The 20,724-nt window shown below is 42.8% G+C and overlaps 2 protein-coding genes across 3 annotated transcripts; one reads left to right on the forward strand and one right to left on the reverse strand.

Moving 5' to 3' along the window:
* Window positions 1-361: 361 nt before the first annotated feature.
* LOC127769425 (uncharacterized) lies at window positions 362-3,118 on the reverse strand. The gene is made up of 7 exons (XM_052295012.1): window positions 2,901-3,118; window positions 2,657-2,728; window positions 2,115-2,182; window positions 1,048-1,177; window positions 845-928; window positions 619-726; window positions 362-539 (listed from the first exon to the last, which is right to left on the reverse strand). Exons 1-7 carry the CDS (start codon window positions 3,018-3,020, stop codon window positions 459-461), a joined length of 663 nt encoding a protein of 220 aa, XP_052150972.1. The 5' UTR covers window positions 3,021-3,118; the 3' UTR covers window positions 362-458.
* Window positions 3,119-13,892: 10,774 nt separating this feature from the next.
* On the forward strand, window positions 13,893-15,480 carry LOC127766481 (universal stress protein PHOS34-like). Of its 2 annotated transcripts, none has more exons than XM_052291521.1 (5): window positions 13,893-14,110; window positions 14,178-14,465; window positions 14,569-14,675; window positions 14,751-14,869; window positions 15,172-15,480. In XM_052291521.1, exons 2-5 carry the CDS (start codon window positions 14,222-14,224, stop codon window positions 15,248-15,250), a joined length of 549 nt encoding a protein of 182 aa, XP_052147481.1. In that variant the 5' UTR covers window positions 13,893-14,110; window positions 14,178-14,221; the 3' UTR covers window positions 15,251-15,480. The 2 variants fall into 2 exon arrangements, with proteins under 2 accessions (XP_052147481.1, XP_052147489.1); XM_052291529.1 differs by having other exon boundaries at window positions 13,893-14,108; window positions 14,182-14,465.
* The last annotated feature ends 5,244 nt before the right edge of the window (window positions 15,481-20,724 follow it).

Raw genomic sequence — 20,724 nt, forward strand, 5'->3', positions numbered from 1 at the left:
TATCCCTCGGTGACAGTGTGACATCAGGAAATAACGGGTGGGAAGATGGATTTTACATTTGTTTGTTTGATGCTGTCTCGTAACTGGTTTTGTGTCCCCATCGGTTGTTACGACTCATTATAATCCGTAATAATTTATCAGTAAATATTTTAAATATAAATAGCGACTTAAAAGCCAACACTCAAAAAAAAAAATTCTTGACAGCGACTTATAAGTATCCGGCAAACAATGAAGCCCTTGCTGTCTAGTTGGCAAGAAAAAAAAATTGTTCTGTTTATTTGGAGGTGGATTATGACATGATTCTGGTAGTACTCAAACCTCTGGTGTAATCATCCTTGCAACAAATGTGGACATGTACATATAGTGGAAAGCTTATGAACAATGTTTATTTTCCTTTTCCCATCAGTAATAATACAACTTTGCAGTCTTTTCTACAGGAGAACCACTTCATTCTTTGTTCACCGGACAAGAATGGCATGTTGATTTTGTTCTTCTTGACCATGCAACCTGTGCATTCTAGCTGCATTTCTCCTTTGCTCCTGCAGCAAGAAAAGGAAATGTTAAGGACTTCTTCAGTAAGAAAGTACGTCAAAGTTCAGAGGTTGCAAGTAATCTAACCTGGAGCAGCTGCAGCTGGTATTGCCTCTGACCCTTCTGAACCGTGGAGATGAGCCTCATGACGACGTAGAACGGCAGCAAGATTCCACTAGCCCGGAGCAAGTATATCTGCAAAGCAAACCAACACATGTTCATTGCGTCAAACCACTCTGAAATTCTGAATCACCAACCCATTTTTTATATATGCATTGGATAGCATTCAGATGGGTCGTCCAATTAAACTCACCGTCAAGAGGCTGAAGGCGTACTGGTGTGCAGCTCCGACCGTCACGACAGCGACGAGATGCCTCAGCAGCAGAACAGCCGTGAACTGCATGAACAAGCAGACAAAATTCAGAGTTTCAGACAACACACACTGCACTTGCACTGCACATATCTGAACCTGACGACGTGGTTTCAGACTTTTCAGTTTCTGTCCAAGTCACGTACCGTGACGGCCACCGATCTGCACCAGGTGGCGCTCCTGCCGGCCGCTCCGGCGCACTGGGCGTACTCCTGCTCGCCGATCAATGGCGTGTCCTCCGGCTCGTAGCTTGGCCTGGGAACCTCAAGGCTTTCTCTGCAGCAAAAGAGAAAAAAAAAAAAGGATTCAGTTAGGAGATGGTGGTTGTGCACCTGAACATGGCTGAGCTGAACATTTGACTCTGAATTTCATCCAAGATTCAGTTAGGAGATGTTGGTTGTGCAGCTGAGCATGGCAAAACTGAACATTTGACTCTGAATCCCATCTTTTTCTTATCACATTGCATTGCATTTATGCTATGAGTTGTACAGTTGTATAGATGAAGGCACAGTTTGACTCATTTGCAAGGCTGCTGTAGTAGAGGACACGGTTTGTAGTTTGCAGGACTGTATTGATGTGCAAGGCATCGGCACCTTAGCTGCCATCTCATTCTCATGAAGGAAAAATGATTAGGACTTGGGTTGTTGGGAGGGACATGGCTAACGAAAACAGCTAGGCTGGACCCATCTGCCAGCCACACACACCATGATCCACAAGATGCTGCAATGTGTAGCTGCCAAAGAGAATGAGCCGGACCACTATGCCTTGATTGCAACACGATGCATAATTGTTGTTCGTTTTGCGTGGCATGATTTCTTCTACGCATAAAAAATCTGAAATCCTATCTGGCAATTAAGATGAGATCAGAAAATTCAGAATGTGTGTGTTTGTTCGGTTGGCATGTGGGGGCAATGAGGAAATTTGTGGATAGGCTTGACATCCGTGTTGGAAGCCTGGAATTTCTTTCTTTTCTTTATGATTACAACCAGTCCATCCATCGTTGAATTTGCTACTATCTCTAGAATAGTGTTTAAGTGCTTTGTTGATTCTCCAGCTGAGCCAGCCAGAGCCATACGGGTGGTTGATGACAGTTGCATAGCACTAGCTACCAACCAGACACCAATCCAACATTCACCTTGCTCTATAATCTACAGTGCCAATTCCCAGCTATCAATGTGAAACATTGTGAATTCCAGAGAGAGGAGAGGCTCACCTGATGGTCACTGCGACATGGGCAGGTTGAGCTTTCTTGGGAGGAGCAGTGTAGCCCGGCTCGAAATTCTGACAGCAAAAAAACACACTGTCGTTAAACAAAGGCAAGTACTCTCCTGTACCAAGCATGCACAGAATTCGATGATGTTATGATTACTCTAGTCTAAGTTCATTTGCCTAAAGTAAAATTTTGGGCACGCAATTGTACTTCTTGTGGGTAAAAAGGTAGACTTGCTTAGTCTACTCTCAAAGAAATCTCCAAGCCTAGTCTTTATAAAAAGTGTTTCTACTCATACATGCCATTGCAATACTTCGTTGAAAAGGTTAAGAGGAAAGATGACAAATTTGATAGCCAATAATCTTTTCTGGCGCTGCATTCGTGGTGAAAATGGAAACTTTCATGGATAAAACAGTAACAGTAAATTTTAACATTGATCAGGCAGAGAAAGTACTACACAAGAAACCAATAATTCCAACGAGATTTTCGTCACAGAATGGAGAAAGAAACGAAGGCTGGATTGATCAATCGATCAGAACACAAACCTGAAGGCATATCTCGCAGAGCGTGCTCCCCTTCTCATCGCACCATCTCTGCACACACCCCCTGTGCGCGTACTGCAGAGAATCACGAAAAAAAACATCAGGATTCAGGATAATTATAAGGATTCAGGATGAACCCGGCGAACTGAAAGGATCAAAAGACCTCAAGAAACCAGCAAGAATTAATCCATGTGAAAGAAAAAAGAAGAGAAAACTCAGAAGAAGAAGAAGAAGAAGAAGCAATCACCTTGAGGGAGCCAGAGCATCCGCAGGGGGACTCCATGGCGGTGCACCCTTCCTCCTCCTCCTCATGGCAGATCCTGCACTGCCTCATGGCGCAAGAACAGCACACCTCATCTCTCTCCATCTCGTCTTCTTCCTCCTCCTCCTCAACCTTCCTCCTCTCTAGCGATTGGTTGCTCCTCTGCTTCCCCTCTGTTTTTTTTTCCTCTCTCTCTGCTTCTCAGAATGGGGGTGGCTATAAATAGGAAGAGAAGCGAGAGCAGCTCACGCAAATGGAGAGAGGCCGAGAGGAGGAAATCCGAATCCGAATGGTGCGGATGCGGGCCCCACCTGCCAGTGACCCGGCCAGCCGTCCGGGGAACGGCCACGGCAGCTCGTCGCTTGTCCTGGTCCTGCACGACAGGCATGGCCTCAATTAGCCTCTTTTTTTTTTGCTCATGCCCGCTACTAGTGCAGTTCTTCCTTGGATTTCGATTGGACCAGCAGTCCAGCACCGGGATTGATCGATCCGGGGGGCCAGCATGTGTACGCGAATCAGATTGTTCGTTAGTGAATTGCTTGCCATGTACTCCCTCCGTCTCAAAAAAAAATAAAAACCTAAATTTTCGTGTCCAACATTTGACCGTCCGTCCTATTTAAAAAAAAATAAAAAGACAAGTCACGCATAAAGTATTAATCATGTTTTATCATCTAACAACAATGAAAATACTAATTATAAAAAAAATTTCAAATAAGACAGACAATCAAATGTTAGACATGGAAACTCAGGGTTTGTCTTTTTTAGGGCGGAGGGAGTACTCAAGTCATTTAGGATAATATTTATGTCAAACCTAGATAATATAAATCATCAATAACTTTCAAGTTATTGAGGTTGAAAATATAAAAATTACATGAATAGATTTGTCTTGAAAAATATTCTCATAAAAGTATACATATATTATTTTTTAATATTTTTATAAAAGTATACATATACATAAAATATTTGAAAATTATTGAGTTTGAAAATATAAAAACTACATGAATAGATTTGTCTTGAAAAATATTCTCATAAAATTATACATATATTACTTTTTAATAAATATTTTTACAGGCACAAGAAGTCATAGTTGTTTTTTAGTAGTACACGGAGAGAGTGTATATATATATACACACACACGTGCAGCAGGTAGGTACCAGCAGTACTGAAGGGCTGCTTTTTGCAATGTCAGGTTTTGTTCTTTGATGAGATTTATTACAGAGAAATTTTATTTTCCGAAAAGAAGTTTTTTTTTTTCTGTTGTTTAAGAAGAGTGGCCGTTGGAGTTGAGATTAATTAAGTATTTAAATGGAGACGTTACAAAGTTAATCTTTTCCCGGGCCTATTGGAAACCTTTTTCTAGCTGAGCCTAATGTCAACAAGAAAGAGTTGCTGTTTCATTTTTCAGCTGAAGAAAATGGTTTGCTGTTGGCGACCAACCGAGATTCCAAGAAGTCTCGGTTTTTGCAGGTGAACAAACCATCGGTCGTAGGCTCACAATCCCACAGGCTGATGTCTCTTCGTTCCAGCTAATCTGATAGGGTGTCGATTACACAAAAACACGAGGATACATGTGCATTCCAGTGTTAATCTAACGGACGTATTCCAACCGTGTTTTAGCTGAATATATATTATTCTGACAGCCTTTCACCACTAACAACATCTGATCATCAATTCATCATCAGACACAACGCAGGATGTCTCCATTCCTTAATTAGTTCCTAATTGCTGCTATAGATATAGCGAGACCTTTGGCCAACTCTAGCGTCGTGGGACCCACTAATTAACCAGCCACGAGGAAATTAGTAGATGAGGTGAGATGCTATAGTTAATAATCTGTTCGATTAGCTTAATCTATGGTACTTGTGGTAGCTAGGATTAGGAGCCTGCAATGACAGTGTATCCAAGATGGGAAGAAAGAGAGTTGGCATGCAGCCAACTAATGTGATCTGCCAAACCAGCTAATTTAGGGGCAAATGTAGAGCACGTCAAAGAACACCAGCTACACTACAAGCACGCACATACACCAGGGGCAATTAATCCTAGCCGAGGAAGATAGGGGAATTATGCACAACTGGACATGGGGGTAGATACATGGTAGTAGTGTGTTAGTGTCATCCAACTATCAGGGCATTTGACTGACCTAGTTAGAGTTCTACTAGCTAGTTTATCATGGTATTATTAAGTTAGGGTATCTACATTAGAGGCCAAAGCTAGCTTTAGCCTTTAAGAAAAGGGGAGGAAATTAAGTAGTGTAATTAAGCTCGAGGAGGAGGATCCTGCAGCCAGCTGTAGCGCCGTGTGGATTCTCTTATTCGGTAGTTTCTGCATTTATCGAATTATTGTCCTACGTATTGTTTGATCTCTCAATTGTTTGTACCACTGAGTCGAGATCTGTCCATTTTTTTTTAATCTCTTATTCGATTGTTGGAGCACATGTTAACAGTTTCGGATCACAGCTGCTACACCCCTTTTCTTGGTAAGTTGTGACAAGATGTCAATTCATTTCTTTTATGAACTAATCAGATATTTGTGCTTTTTTTCTAAAACACGGTACGACTAATATCTATGAACAAACACCCTAATTTTATAAGCATTTTTAAAATACTGAATCAATATATTTTGAGATTTCTAAAGTTATCACAGGCGTCTCGCTGTTAAAGGGTACATCGTCTATAAAAAAATAGTAGTAAATATAAGCACCCACGTTAAGTCTATAATTTAAGCTCTACTTTCTCCGGTTCCATATTAATTGACGTTTTCAACAAGGTTTTGGTAAAACTTTTATAACTTTAACCACCAATAACTTTAATAAAAATATTTAGTTTAAAGGAACTAGAACAACATATATAGATTTATCTTTTAAAGTACTATAATAAAAGTAAACATGCATTTATTTATTATATATATTATAATAAAAAAATAAGGTCAAAGATGTATTTTGTAAACCGTGTCATTGTCTAGAACATTAATTAAAATGAAACCGGAGGGAGTAGTAGATTTACCATAAAAAAGTATAACACCAGATATTTGCTCCTTCTACGTAACGGAAACAGAACCATGTGTAATGGACAGCAGTTCGTTGGGAGCAGACGTACGAATGATATATTGATTATTACATCACCCCATCAGGCAATGGAATTTGAACATTTTTCTTAAAATAATTCGTGGCAACGCCAATTTGGAATTGGAAAATGTTAGGAGGAGTACTAATGGTCAATATACTAAGCTGGAGTCGCAGTGGATCGAACGCGCCGTCCAGATATCGTCTGTACGTCTGTCCGCTGATGACACGTCATCGCGCGGTGCCGCCACCGATCGATAGCGAAACCTCGCGCGGCCGCTGCGCGGTGCGTGGTCAGCGAAATGGAATGTTCTGCCGAGGAGGGTGACGTGGCGCGCGTTTCTTCTGGAGATTTGCGACGGTGGCGTTTTGACCGCGTGCGCTGCCGTTCAGCCTGGGCGCCCACGTGTCCCGACGACCAAAGGCTGGAGTTGGAACTTTTTACGCTTACGTTTTCATTTCCTCTCCAGAGTCAACATATTCACTTGCGGAAGTAGTGATTGCAGTGATCTATAAGAAGCATCTTAAAATTTTGAGTTTAAATTTTTATATAAAAATGACCTACACCGAGTTCAAATTTTCATAGGAACAAATTCCCTATAGAATAATTTGAGAACTAAGTTAAACTAAGTTTTTAATTTAAATTGCTATATATATCATGTTAGATGTAGAGCTCGGATAAAAAATACTCTTCTGTCAGGAATATTCACTTGCGGGGTATGAGAAAGGAATTAGATAGCTCCATTATTTGTTTTTTCACTGAAGCATATATGTTGTTCCCCCTTGCCTAGACCCTCGGTCAATCCGCCATTCAGGGCCCAATATGGGCAAGATCGAGCCCATCCCGTGCTAGAAAGGGTACAGGCCAGCCCAAATACAACACATGCGAGTACCATATCCGGTTGTGCCAATCGTGCCATAATAACAAGGAATACGTTCACTTGGGGTCCCTCAATTTGTTGGTCAGTACGATTTTCGTCCTTTGGTCGCAAAACCGGATACAATAAATCCCTAACTTACAAAACCAATACAAACAAGATCCCTCGACGATATTATCTCCGGTTTTAGCTGACGTAACACCTACGTGGCTCTTTTAACTAGGTCTTCATCCCACATGTCATTGACGTAGCGCCTACTTGACAACTCAATTCGAAAAAAAAATAAAAGAAACAAATTGAAAATAAAAATTAAAACAAAATATATGGGACCCACATGTCATCCAAAAAGTAAAAAAATGGGACCCACATGTCAGTGGGCCTCACTTCTTTAGCCTCACCCCTCTCTACCTCTGCCTCCTTCAACCACACCGGCGGGACTGGAGCGGTAGGCGGCGAGCGGCGTGCCGCCGGTGGCAGGCGGCGAGACAAGAGCGGCGTGCAGCCGCCGGCGGGCAACCAGAGAGGAGCAGCGCGCGTCACGTCTCCATCCTAGCGCCGCCCACCGCAACTGGCGTGCTCCTCTTCTGCATCATCTCCTCCTTCGCGACCGCGCACGGTGGCGGACCCAACGTTGCGAAGGCATCCCTACAACCCCACCACCACCGCCGCCATCGTCACCGGAGGTCGGAGCAGCTAAGGTTCAGTGACAGAAAAGAGAGGAAATAGCAGGAGGAGGAGGCCCCAGCGGGCGCCCCCGACGCCAAGCCATTCCACCGAGTCATCTGCTGCCGTCGTCATCCTAGAAGAATCCGGCAAGGGGAGGCCCCAACCGCCGAGGTCGCTGCCGACATCTCCCCACCCGCAGCCAGCGTCCGCGAAAGTGGCTCCCCGCCAAGGCCACCGCTAGCATCTACCCGCCCACGGCCACCATCAGCGAGAGTGAATCCCCGCTGAGGCCGCCGCTGGCATCTCCTTGCCCACGGCCACCGTCAGCGAGAGCGGCTCCCCACCGAGGCCGCCGTCGGCATCTCCTCGCCCGCAGCCTACGATGAGGAGGAGGAGAGCAGCTCCCGGCCCTTGGTGCCCTTCTTGCTGCCAGCCTAGTCCGGTCGCCGCCCGTCATCCGCTCCAGCCGCCGCCTGCCTCTCTACACCAGCCAGCCGCCGCCCGTCCCGCTCCGCCGGCTGGAAAAAGAGAGAGAGAGAGAGAGAGGGGGGATAGATGATAATAGGATTAGTGAGGAAGATATGTGTGGCCACTTGGGCCCCACTATGTTTTATTGCTTTGTATGTGTGTAGGATCAAAGAGGCCGACTAGAGGGGGGTGAATAGGCGGTTTTAAAACTTAATGGCACTTAAAACAAAACTAACCTAAGTTGCTAGGCAAGGTGAGGTGCAAGGTTAACTAAGCAACTAAGTTAAGTTTTACAAACCTAAGTGATATGGGCTCAAATATGTTTCTATGAATGTAAATAGCACAAATGTAAATGCGACAAATAAATGAGACAAGAGACAAGGAATTTATCACCGAGGTTCGGAAACTCGCCGGTTTCCTAATCCCCGTTGAGGCGAGCCCAACTCCACCGCTCAACCACGAAGCCACCGCACGCCCCCTTCGTCAAGGGGTGGGCAAGGCAGGAGCCGGCCCACGGAGAGGACTACCCAAGCCTCGATCACTCGGGGTAGTTCTTCCTTCACTCCGAAGGTGGTGAACTCCAAACCACTCACAAACGGTGCCGGGCCTCCTCCACAATCTCCTCGAAGAGGTCACCGGGCAACACCTCCACAAGCCGTCTAGAAGGCGGCAACCTCCAAGAGTAACAAGTCTAGGATGCTTGCCGAGGATGATCAAGTGCCACACTAGCTATAACAATGAAGCAATGCACTTGGATTGGCTTAACTCACTCTCTAACACCTCACTAGATAAACTAAGTGCACAAGGGTGTGAGAGCTCTTGCAAGGGTTCAAGATAATGCAATGGAGTGCCAAAACCTTGCCCTTGCTGCTGGGGAGTGGGTATATATACCCCCAACCACCAAAATTAGCCGTTGAAGTCGAAATCCCCAACTCTGTGCTCTGCCGGTCAGACCGCCATAGAGTGGCCGGTCAGACCAGACTACTTTGTAACGGCTAGAAAACTAGCCATTACAGGGCAATCATTGAGCCCACTCAACCTGGCCGGTATGACCGCAGCGTAGTAGCCGGTCAGTCCGTCCACGGCTCGGTTAGACCGCCATCGGCTGGATCTGACCGGTTGCGGCTCTGGCGGCTCTGTATCGCCACCAAAAACCAGACCAGTGCAATAGACCAGTGGGGCCGGTCAGACCGGCCTTATCACGCCGGTCAGACCGGCTAACAGGCCCGGTCAGACCGGCCTAAGGCCCACAGTCAGACCGCAGGTCACGTTTCAGCTTAACCGACCGTTAGTAAAACGGCGATATCTCTTGACTCGGGTCTCGGAATTTGGCGTTCTTGGACTCTATGGAAAGCTTATTCAAAGGGCCATCCAACCATGAAAAAAACATCCAAGAAACACAACTTAAGTCAAGGATAAAGGGCTCACACTCCAAAGGATATCCACCGGACATACCCACAAGATGTCACTCACTCCTATTGGACATGCCCACTTCTCTCTTGGTTTAGGACTTGAGAAAACTCATCACACTTGGCTAGACAAGCCCACCAAATGCACCTACATGCATATGAACTAATATGGCACAAGATCATCCACAAGCTCGCTTTATAGGCTCCTCTTGATAGTACGGCGCCTATCTAGCAAATCCGGTCTACACCAAACACCAAGACCGGAAAAAGACTAAGAAAACATTCTTAGTACCTTTGCCTTGCGCCATCCATCTTGGGGTCAAACTTGAGTCGAGATCAACACTTCTGACCATTTGATTCAACCATGTTTATACCAAGGTATTTACCATCATTTGTCAAGACTTTCTTCTCATCACAAGCTTGATTTCATTCTTGTCGACACGACGATGCCCTTGGCTTGGTGACCATCAACCCATGGTGTCATCCATTAGCCTCATCACAATTAGACCTATTCCTTTGCACATCTCAAAGAAGAACATTAGTACCAACAAATCGGTTGTCATCCTCCACTTGGTGACCAATCGGTTGCATATGAAAGATATGGATATGTTTGTTGAGTATTCATTAACATCGCAAGTGTCATATACTCGTATGCAAGCTCAAATGCAAAGATCCAATGTAAATAATAGGTGAACAACGTGGATCTAAAACATGCACAATAAATGTATAGGATTTGCTCCCCCTAAATACATGCATACAAATAAATATACAAGAGAGGCAAGTGTATGCATAAGTTATGAAGAACCAATGGGGTTTATCCAATACACATGGAGAAGGCATGTAGCAATGATAAAGATAAACCAAAAAACACATACCTTCATGATCTCCATGTTCTCAATGTAAAGGAGACTAAATAAGACAAGACTCAAGTAAACATTAGTCTCACACTTATATAACAATAACATGGAAATCATATATATGAACCTATCAAAAAGTAGGAGATAAGAAGTGATACATATCGCTTTATCTCCATGAATTTCATCTTTGTCATGATTAAGGTCCATCACCAAAGAATGCATATCTACCACATCTCATTATTGGGAAATAACCTTGTTGAAAACTTATGTAAAAGAGAGGTTAATCCCATAAACATCGGTTTATCATCTATCACTAAAGCAACAATTACACAAATTGTTTAATCCAAGATCTTTCAATCTTTTCTCTCTTTTGTGATAGATAATAATCCGATATAAACAATATAGAGAGATGAGATGAAAGATGATTTCAAATCAAGATAGAAATCTTATAATAAACAAAATATAGAATAACCTCCCCCTCAAGATGTGCATACATATGGATATAAAGGAACACATATGCACATAATCAATCAAGATCAATGAGGGAGCTCACACTATATTTTGGATCCACAAGAGAGACCAAGTTAGAATATGTGAAGTTTAATACATACCTTTAATCATTTTTACTTTCATATCCAAATGAGACTAGTCAAACAAAAGCTCATAAAAACGTTAGTCTCATATAACTAGATTTGTCATTAATCACCAAAACCAAATTAAGGCACTTGAACTTACAATGTGAAATTGATATGTGGGTCCCACGGTTTTAATTATTTTTTCGGTATCGAAATGTCACATAAGCGCCAAGTCAATGTCTCGTACGACGAAGACCTAGTCAAAGGAGCCACGTAGGCGCCATGTCAGCCAAAACCGGACACAATACCACTAAGGGACGTTGTTTGCATGGTTTTATAAGTTAGGGGATGCGTTGTATCCAGCTTTGCGGTCTAGGGATGAATTTCGGACTGGGCAACAAATAGAGGGACCTGAAGTGAACTTATTCGTAATAACAAATGGAATTGCGACAAAACTTGCGATAGTTTTCTTGGGGAAATGTCAATTTTTCAGCCCTTAGATTGCTCCAAGATTCGCGCGTGAGAGATGCGTATGGAATTGCTAAAAACGCAGTTCGGTAGACTAGGGAGTCAATCATGTCCCCTCCACTTAATTAGGGCAGCGTCCCAACCACTAAGCATAGTTACATCATACTTAGACGGTAACTACATAGTTACATACGCTGTAATCACACAGTACATCTTTATTTTTTTTCCTAATTTTCCGAATAATCCTATTATATTTCTATTATCTTGCGGGCTTGCTAACAATGACGTTGGTGCAATGGTATTGGATACACATTTTTTAAAAAAATGAATGTTTTCGTACCTAGTTTTTTCAAACGTCATGTAGGTATTGTCATCATGCTTTAATCTACTTACATATTACTTCGCCCTAGTTAAAGAGTAAGTACATAGCAATTACACTCTATTTGTAGTTACATAGCAGTTACACCTTAGTTATAGAGTAATTACATAACAATTACATTCTAGTTACAAAATAGTTATATGGTAGTTACATTATGTAAAATTAGAATTTACAATTTTTTTCAGGAGCATGCGTATTACTTTTGAATTTAAAATTTATTTTTCCTTTATACGTGTTGGCAGGGCCAGTCCTATGATTCTGAGGGTCCAAGGCGAACTCACCGTGATAGGTCCTCTAAGCTATATATAAAATTTTACGATATATATATAGACTCTAATTTTACTTGCAAAACGAAAACAAATATATCCATATATTAAATTTAACATGTATATTAATTATCAAGAAATAAAGTTGACCAAAATAAAAATATATTTGTACCTTGGAACTAATATCATTATTCATTAAATTAATGAATAATAGAACCCATCATATCAATTGCTTCCCATGAAAAGATACTTCTTCGGGCATTTCTTGATACAAAATCATCAAGAACGTTATTAAAATCAATTGTGTCCAAGATATCCTTCTCGATTGAGCACATAGCCAAGCCATTTAAACTTTCTTGCGATATAGTTGATGTCAAATAGTACTTCAACTACTTCAATTTTGATAAACTTTTTTCAGCTGAAGCTACCGTCATAGGTACAGTTAAGAGAATTCGATAGGTAACTGAAACATTTGGATAGCAATCTGCATCCATAACAAACTTCAGAATCTCAGGCGTAGACATCGAAGAATCTAGATGACTCACTTGCAACACCTTTAATTCTGAATAAAATCATTGATCTCAACATCGGATGAGGTACTAGCTAGACTACTAATATTATGTGTTGGCCGCCACCATCATGGCCCCCCGGCGATCGCCTCGACTGCATAGGGCCAGGGCCGGCCCTGCGTGTTGGCCAATTTTTTGTGTACAATCAGCTTGGGCACTAAGATTCGTGGCTTGTACTAATGCGGAACCGTTTTCATGTAACAGTTGATGACAGATCCTGTGGTTGAAAATTTTGAAAGTTTTGAACCTCAAAAATTGTCCATAATTCACTAGCTAGTCTCACAAACATAAAAATTATATGTTTTTGTTTTACTATATATTTATCAAAAATTTTCTTTTAAAAATTTATCAAATGTAAATATAATATAATCGTAGTGTAAGTATATTTTAACTTGTATACAATTATGATATACTTTTCAATCGTTAGATTTGCTTCATGATTCGAGCAAACGAGGAAAAAAATTACAACATACGTTTGTGAAGAGATTCGTTCCCACGACCTTCGATCCGTGCAAATAGCATGTTACCATGGGATTTTTTAAAGTCACATATAAGTTATATTGTTGTTACACGTAAGTTACAATGTCTTCTTCTCTTTCTTCTTTCTTTACCTTCGATTCGATGACTCCGGTAATTGCAAGGGCTGGTGACGATGAAAGACAGGGCAGAGGCAGAAGACGGTGGCGACCATGCGACAGACGCGAGAGACGGCAATGGCCGGGTTGTGTAGCGGATGCAGAGATGCCGGTTGGGCTATGTGTGGTGGACGCGGGATACGCCGTTGGTCGGGTTGAATGAGGATGGTTGTCCAGCGGATGGGAGAGACGACAGCGACCGGACCAGATGAGCTCAGCTGTTTGGCGAATGCGAGCGTTGGTGCCGGTCAAGCTGAGGGCGACAGTCAGGTGGCCGCAGGAGACGACACTGACCAGGCCTAGGGTGGTAGTCTGGTGGCCGCGGTGGATAAGGGCGCCGGCCACGATAGATCAAGAAGGAAGCGTGAACATGTTGCTTCTCCATCTTGGCGGCCCCACAGCCTACTCGAGCAGCACGTGGAGCCTAGCGATAAATTAGTCATCGGCTCACTCACTCGCTCTCTCTCTTACCCTCTCTCCTCCATATCATCATAAAATTCTATTTGAAGCTACTACAACATTATTGTGCTTGTTTTAATACACGTTATCTCTCGATTAATTTATAAAATATATAATTAAAATTAGAGGCGGTAATCAGCTCACTATAAAACTCGCTCTTATCCGGTTCTGACCAGATCACACATGCAACGAAACCCTGCTCTGCCTCCACTGCCGCGGAACTCGGAAATCCTGGACAGCCGAAACAGCTGCGGCCCAAAGTGCTAGTCTCGACCGTCGAAATGACAACAATACCCCTTTCCTCCGGTTGTTTCCCCCCGGCGCCACCCATGGGCATTCCAGGAATCCGGAGAAATGCCACAAACCCGAAAACCGGCGGCTGCCTCGCCGAAACCCAATCCAATGCAAGGAGCCAAGGACGACGCCCACCGCGCCACCAGATCGGCAAGCGTGCGTGACGGCTCATCGTCATCTTCCCTCCATTAAATCGGCAGATCGACTCGGTGTCCGCATCTCTCACTTCTCCAACCAATTGCCCGATTCATCGATCTCTCATCGTTCGTTCGCTCTAGCTAGGTTGAAGACTCGGGAGTCTAGCTAGCTGCTGTCGAGAGTGATGGCGTCGTCTGTTCCCGATGATGGTGCTAGCGCTGCTGCTGCGGCCGCTACTGCTGACCCTGCTGCTGCTGCGGCTGAGGCTCCCGGGCGACGCATCGTGGTGGCCGTGGACGAGAGCGAGGAGAGCACGCACGCGCTCAACTGGTGCCTCGCCAACGTCGTCTCCTCCTCCGGCGGCGACACGCTCGTGCTGCTCCACGCCCGCCGCCCCCGCCCCGTCTACGCCGCCATGGACAGCTCAGGTACCTCGATCGATCGAAATCACTGGACACAACACGCTTTTGTGACCGCTCTCATCAGCTCCTAATTCATCGAGGCCAACACCTGGATCTGTTGTTGTTGCAGGGTACATGATGACCTCGGACGTGATGGCGAGCATGGACAAGTACGCCGCCGCCGTCTCCGCCGCGGCGGTGGGCAAGGCCAAGCACATCTGCGCCGCTTTCCCTCACGTAAGCACGCCACCGATCACTCAATTGCGACTACTTCAAAGATGCGATGCGATGATGCGGTGGTGTTGGGTGCAGGTGACGGTGGAGACGATGGTGGAGAGCGGGGACCCGCGCGACGTCATCTGCGACGCCACCGAGAAGATGGCCGCCGATCTGCTGGTCATGGGCACCCATGGATACGGCCTCATCCAGAGGTACTACTGCAAATTGATTGATTGATTGCCACGCACTCACCATTCCATGTATCTAATCTTCTTCGAGTAAGATTTCATTATCATTCTGGATAAGGATTAGGGACAGCAAATGACAAGGATGTTTGTTGACCCTCCATGATAAGCCTGCCCCTCTGAAATTCATCTTAATCAATATCTGGTGCATGTGTAATTGCATCATTTACCTTGGGCATCTGTTAATCCAGCTTGTATTTATACATTCAGTTTGAGTGCCTCATTTTCGTTTTTTGGCATGTATACTTACGTGGGTGCGAACAATGCAGGGCGTTCCTGGGAAGCGTGAGCAATCACTGTGCGCAGAACTGCAAATGCCCAGTGCTGATTGTCAAGAGGCCAAAATAATAGTTGCTAAGTAATATACTTAGTACTGGTAATAAAGCTCAACTAATGCAGAGCTTGCTAGTTTGATGTTTGTAAATATTGGCATGTCATGCTTGGTTTGTTGATCGAGAACAAAAGCTATATGTTGTTTGGTGGCATGGCAGCGTTCGATGTTCAGCGACCGATGCGGATCTGCGGATCTGTTGGCACCTTGTAATGGTTGAAATTTGCAGGCTATTTGACTTTTTCTATGCATCTGAGTAATTTTAATTCACAAATCCGAATGTGTTAAGCCGGTGAATGTTCACGCATTTCAACTAGACCCGCGGGTATCTAAAATATTGAAAGAAATAAAGTTTCTTGCAATCTGATTGGGCCACGTCATCGATAAATCAAGGACCGTTCGATACATTCTCCAGACATTATCATCCGTCAGATCTCTCTATTTGCAAAATCTCTTCTGGATCCTTCGAGAAAGCTCTTTTTCAAATACATCCTTCCACGTCCCTGGGTAACAAAAAAAAAATAGAAGTCCCTGGGTAACAAAAAAAAAAGAGGAGAGAATGTTCCCCCTCCTTGTCTCTTCACCGCACACGGCCACACCGCCGCCGCCAGCCCACCAACATCCCCACCGCCACCATGAAGTGGATCACCAGTTTCGACCGCGTCCCAGAATAGGCACACTGGATCCTGCACCACCTCGCCAGTGAGCTCGAGCGCCTTATCCATGCCTCCTCCCAGCTATTGCCGCTGCCTATAGGCCAGTTTGGTGCTGTAAAATCAGATCCACGACGGCAGATCGGAGATAGCCATCGAAGTTGACCCCCACTTCCACGCCAAAGGCATCGGCTTCCCCCTCCACATCATGCGTTGCCCCTGCTCTCCTTCTTGGCGACATGCGTGTGACGACGGGCTCGAGGCGTGGTTGGCCATCGTCCTTCAAGATGCGACATGGGCAGCATTGGAGGCTGGAGCCCAGTAAAGCTTGTGTACCAGCTAGAATAGCATGCTAGAATCTGAGGTAATTCGTTGCGAGTCGGTGTTAAAGTACGGTGTGTGAAGATGGCCAAAGCCAGTATGCAAACATTTGGTTAGTTGTCCCATCTTGATATATAGTTTTTGCACGTTTCGTGCTTGATAAATTGCTTGAACAGAAACCAGGGAAGGTTACCCTTTAAGCCAAATAAGATTAAAGCCAATGGCTTTCAATTTAATTAGAAATTTCTGTTTGCTGGATGTAACTAATAGACTTTAACTAGAGATAAAATTAAAATTGACCAATACATGTTGCTCAAATTAACTTCTCAGCTCACAATAGATGATGCATTGAAGTGTATATAAAATTTTCAATTAATTCTGAATATCAATTTCATAAATTACAAGCAAGCACACCAAAATATCCCAGCAATATCTTTGGAGGGATTGGGTCGCTAGCATCAATTGATGTTTGCACAAATGATCCTGGGTGTATTTCCCTAACCGTAACATGCCACCAGCAGCATGAAAACTTAGGATTACACTTCTTTCGGTAAATGCTAGATTTTGTTGCTGTATCCTACATGCTATACTAATTTAAGGAGTTGAAGCTCAACTATTTTCTGCAACAATTGATTGATGTTCTTCCATAAAAATAAGCTAAGCTACTATGTTCATTTATGATCATGCTGAATTTGTCCATGGAGAGTGAATTACTGTATTCATTTATGATTACAGTAAAAATAGTTTTGTTCATAGACAGGGTTTCAGCAGTTTACATATATGCTTTTCCAAGGGCTAAAATGATATCTGAATTTATGCTGCTAAATACTAAATATTCAAGTGCACATTACTTGAGGCTGATCAAATGACGAATGAAAATAAGGATGGTTTTACTTACCACTTTAGATCGCTGAGAAAATATATGATTGCAGATTATTAGTTAAAGTTGTAATCAACGTTATCCTTTGACTGATTCCTCATACTTAAGTTGCATCTTATATTATGAAGCGAACTAATTAATATAATACTACTTCCTTTATGCTTCTGTTACTTTCAGAATGTGTTACCGAAGCTGTTTGTACGTTGATTTTCAATTTACAGTACCATTGGATTTTAGACAAAACTGCTGATTGATATCTGTAAACCTACCAGCTATAGTGTCACCATTTATTTGCCCATCAACGAGATATCAATAGTAGGGCACCGTTGGCCTGAGCCATATATACATATTTTCAAACGGGTCTTTAAGAGCCACGCAACGTGTGGCTTACATGGCTAGTAAATTTTAACGCTGTATTTACATAACATATAATATACTCCTAGATAGTGAATCGTACAGTACATCTGGTTATACTATCTTCTCACGTTCACTCCACCCAATCGCATTCAACTGAAACGGACTAACATCAGACCATTTTTCTCATTAATGAACTCACTAATTTGCCCTCATGTCACGTGTAAACAAACAATCTATGGTAATTTCACGGGAAAAATACAAAAATCACCACATAACTCGCTCAAAGTTTGACATTTCACCCCATAAGTTATTTTGTTGTAAATATCCACCCACCTTACTCAATTTTGTTGCAAAAACCACTCTAGTAAACACATGCTTAACCGAATCAACGTGTTTTTATAAAATGTGAGCCATTAATATGTTCTTTACCAAAACTAAATACTTGTTTTTATAAAATGTGAGCCATTAATATGTTCTTTACCAAAACTAAATACTTCTAGAGTATTCTTGAAATATTTTTATGAGATTCCACAAATAAAATTGTTGATGAGAGCTCAAACATACAGTTTCGCTATATGCATAAAAAAGAAAAAAATCAATCAAATATGGAAAATAAGTCTAATCAAATATGGAAAATAAGTCTAATACAAGTACTTGGCTAGCTTAGCGTGTAGTAACCCTACATCGGCAATAACGAACTTATTCGGTTAATCACGTGCGCATTGAGATGGTTTTTACAACAAAACTTAGTAGCAGGTGGGTATTTACAACAAAAATAATAAATAATTTATGGGGTGGAATATCAAACTTCAATTGACTTATGGGTAGTTTTTGCAATTTTCCCTAATTTCACAGTTGAACTTACAGGGTGATTGCATAAAAGCACATCCAAGCAGCCACCGAAGTGGATGACACAATGGCATCTAAGCACCCAATATATTGATATCGCTCCAATATTATGCATTATTAATTCTGACATCACCAACGAGGATTGTAACCTCACATGCCTAGTAGCCTCAAGTAGATTCACAATTCACGGCACATAACTCAATAGCATATAATTCATCCAGCAGCATCAGCTAAAAAGCATTATCACAACAATGCTCAGGTAGAACAAAAGATCTTTCCATCATACAGAATAGCATAGAAGTTCCATCATTAATGAAACTATAGTCTAAAAGGTTGCTGAGTTAAAACTGGCAAAATAGACATGCTTTTCCGAAAGGACAACTTCCGTCTTACTCCTCGGATTCAGCCTCACCACTCTTCTTGTTATGCTTCCTGGAATACCTCTGGTTCCTCAGGAACTTTGGGTCCATCTATAAACATGGTGAAAAAGATCAGTGAGAGAAGTGTAAAGGAGGCAAAAATTTTGGATTTGTGCACAATACTGATTGATTGATAAACAATTCAAGATAAAGAAATTCTACAAATTCCACTAACTCTAAAAGTTTGACAAAGGTAAGACAGGTAGGGAACCCAAACAAATAACATCTAGACATAAAAAAAACAGATTGGGTTTGACAGTTGTTCAAAATGAAGTAATTCAGACAAGGCTATTCAAAATTATTACATTAACTTCCAGAAGATGATATGGAGTACAAGAGCACCGTAGTACTAGCTACAAGATGAAGTCTCAAGGAGAGATCCATCCCTATACGATTTCCCATCGCCAAAAAGCAAGTACTCATTAGGGATGAAATATAATGAGACTAGTTCAAGTTATTAGCACCACGATATTCCTGACTACAGTATTTCTATTAGTACATTAATCGCTATCGATTTTACAACATTTTATCTTCAAATAGCACAACTCCAGACAAAAAAAATTGATGGTATATAGGCATGAACGAGTCTTGTAATCCACGCAGAAGCTCAAAATTAAAAACCCACCAATACCAAAAACAACAATATAACAGTACCCCCATACAGAAAATCACTACTTGATCCACGATTATAAGAAGCAGTCCCGTGAAGGCAAACAAACCTCGGATAGTAATGGGTATCACTATGAAATTTCTACCAAAATTAGACGTGTTCACCGATGTACTAAATCTGTCAAGAGACATTCAGCAATTTGAGGAGCTACCGCAACAACACAAACTACCCTACCCCGCATCTGCCCAGCCACATGATACATGAATCTACTAGAGACTTTTGGCGACTCTGGGCTATCAAAGCAGATGGCGCACACGCGCGGAAGCTAGAAGAGGGCGTGGATTGGCTTACCCCCTTGGTGGAGGTCTGGCGGTGGCGCTTGGGCTTCTTGATCCCGTTCTTGTGCGCCTTGTACGACTGGTTGTGCGCCGTGTGGTTCTTCGACTTGGCCATCTCCCCCGAATCCTTCAAAGACGACGAACAAACGAAAAAAATCAGGAACAGGGGAAGAAAACGAAGATCGATAAATCAAAGAGACATCGAATGAGGCGATGGAAATGGAGGAATCGTCGGTTACCGAAACGAGCGCTCGCGAGGGAGGAGGAGACGAGCGGTTGAACGGCGGCGGCGGCGGAGCTAGGGTTTTCGCAGGTGGGGAGATGGGGGAAGGTTATATAAGGGGACGAGGTGTTGAGCTAAATGACCCTATTGACCTTGATGCCCTTTTGTATGGTCCGATTGCACTGGTCCAGCTGCACGAATCTCAACGAAGGCAGGCTCAGTATGTTAATGGGCCTTTCTTTTAGTGGGCCTATTTCTTCAGGCTCAACTTAAGGTTTGGCCCGTTAAGCCAGTTGCGTGGGCCACCAGTGTCTGTGTGGGTTTTCTTGTTTCTTTTTTCTTGAGAAACACACATTACAATGCAGGCGCGTAACACTCTGGGGTTGTTTGGTTGGTTGCCACATTTTGCCATGTCACACTTTAGTCATGCTATAGTTTATTAGACATATGTGTTTATTTCGCTGCAGCAATTGCGTTATGCCACACTTTCTTAACTTTGGGATCCACATATCATTTCTTAAATTTCGAGCTAAGCATGCTGCACTTGTGGCCAACTATTTCTAAGCCACACTTGTGCCACCATGCCACAACTAACCTAAACTTAGTTATGGCAAGGTTAGACATCAACCAAACATCCCCTCTATGCCTATGACGGTCTCCTAATGTGGGTTTTCTAGTCGATCGGACCCATCGTTTCTTATGGGGACAATAAGCGAAATGGTATATTTATAAATGAAAAATAATTTGTGAATAAAACATTTATATATGTGTTCTTAGTGATCTAAAAGTAAAGGCTAAAAAATAAACCTCGATGAAAAACCTCAAAATTAACTCCAAATTT

This window comes from Oryza glaberrima, chromosome 1, assembly GCF_000147395.1.
Source record: "Oryza glaberrima chromosome 1, OglaRS2, whole genome shotgun sequence".
Taxonomy (NCBI): domain Eukaryota; kingdom Viridiplantae; phylum Streptophyta; class Magnoliopsida; order Poales; family Poaceae; genus Oryza; species Oryza glaberrima.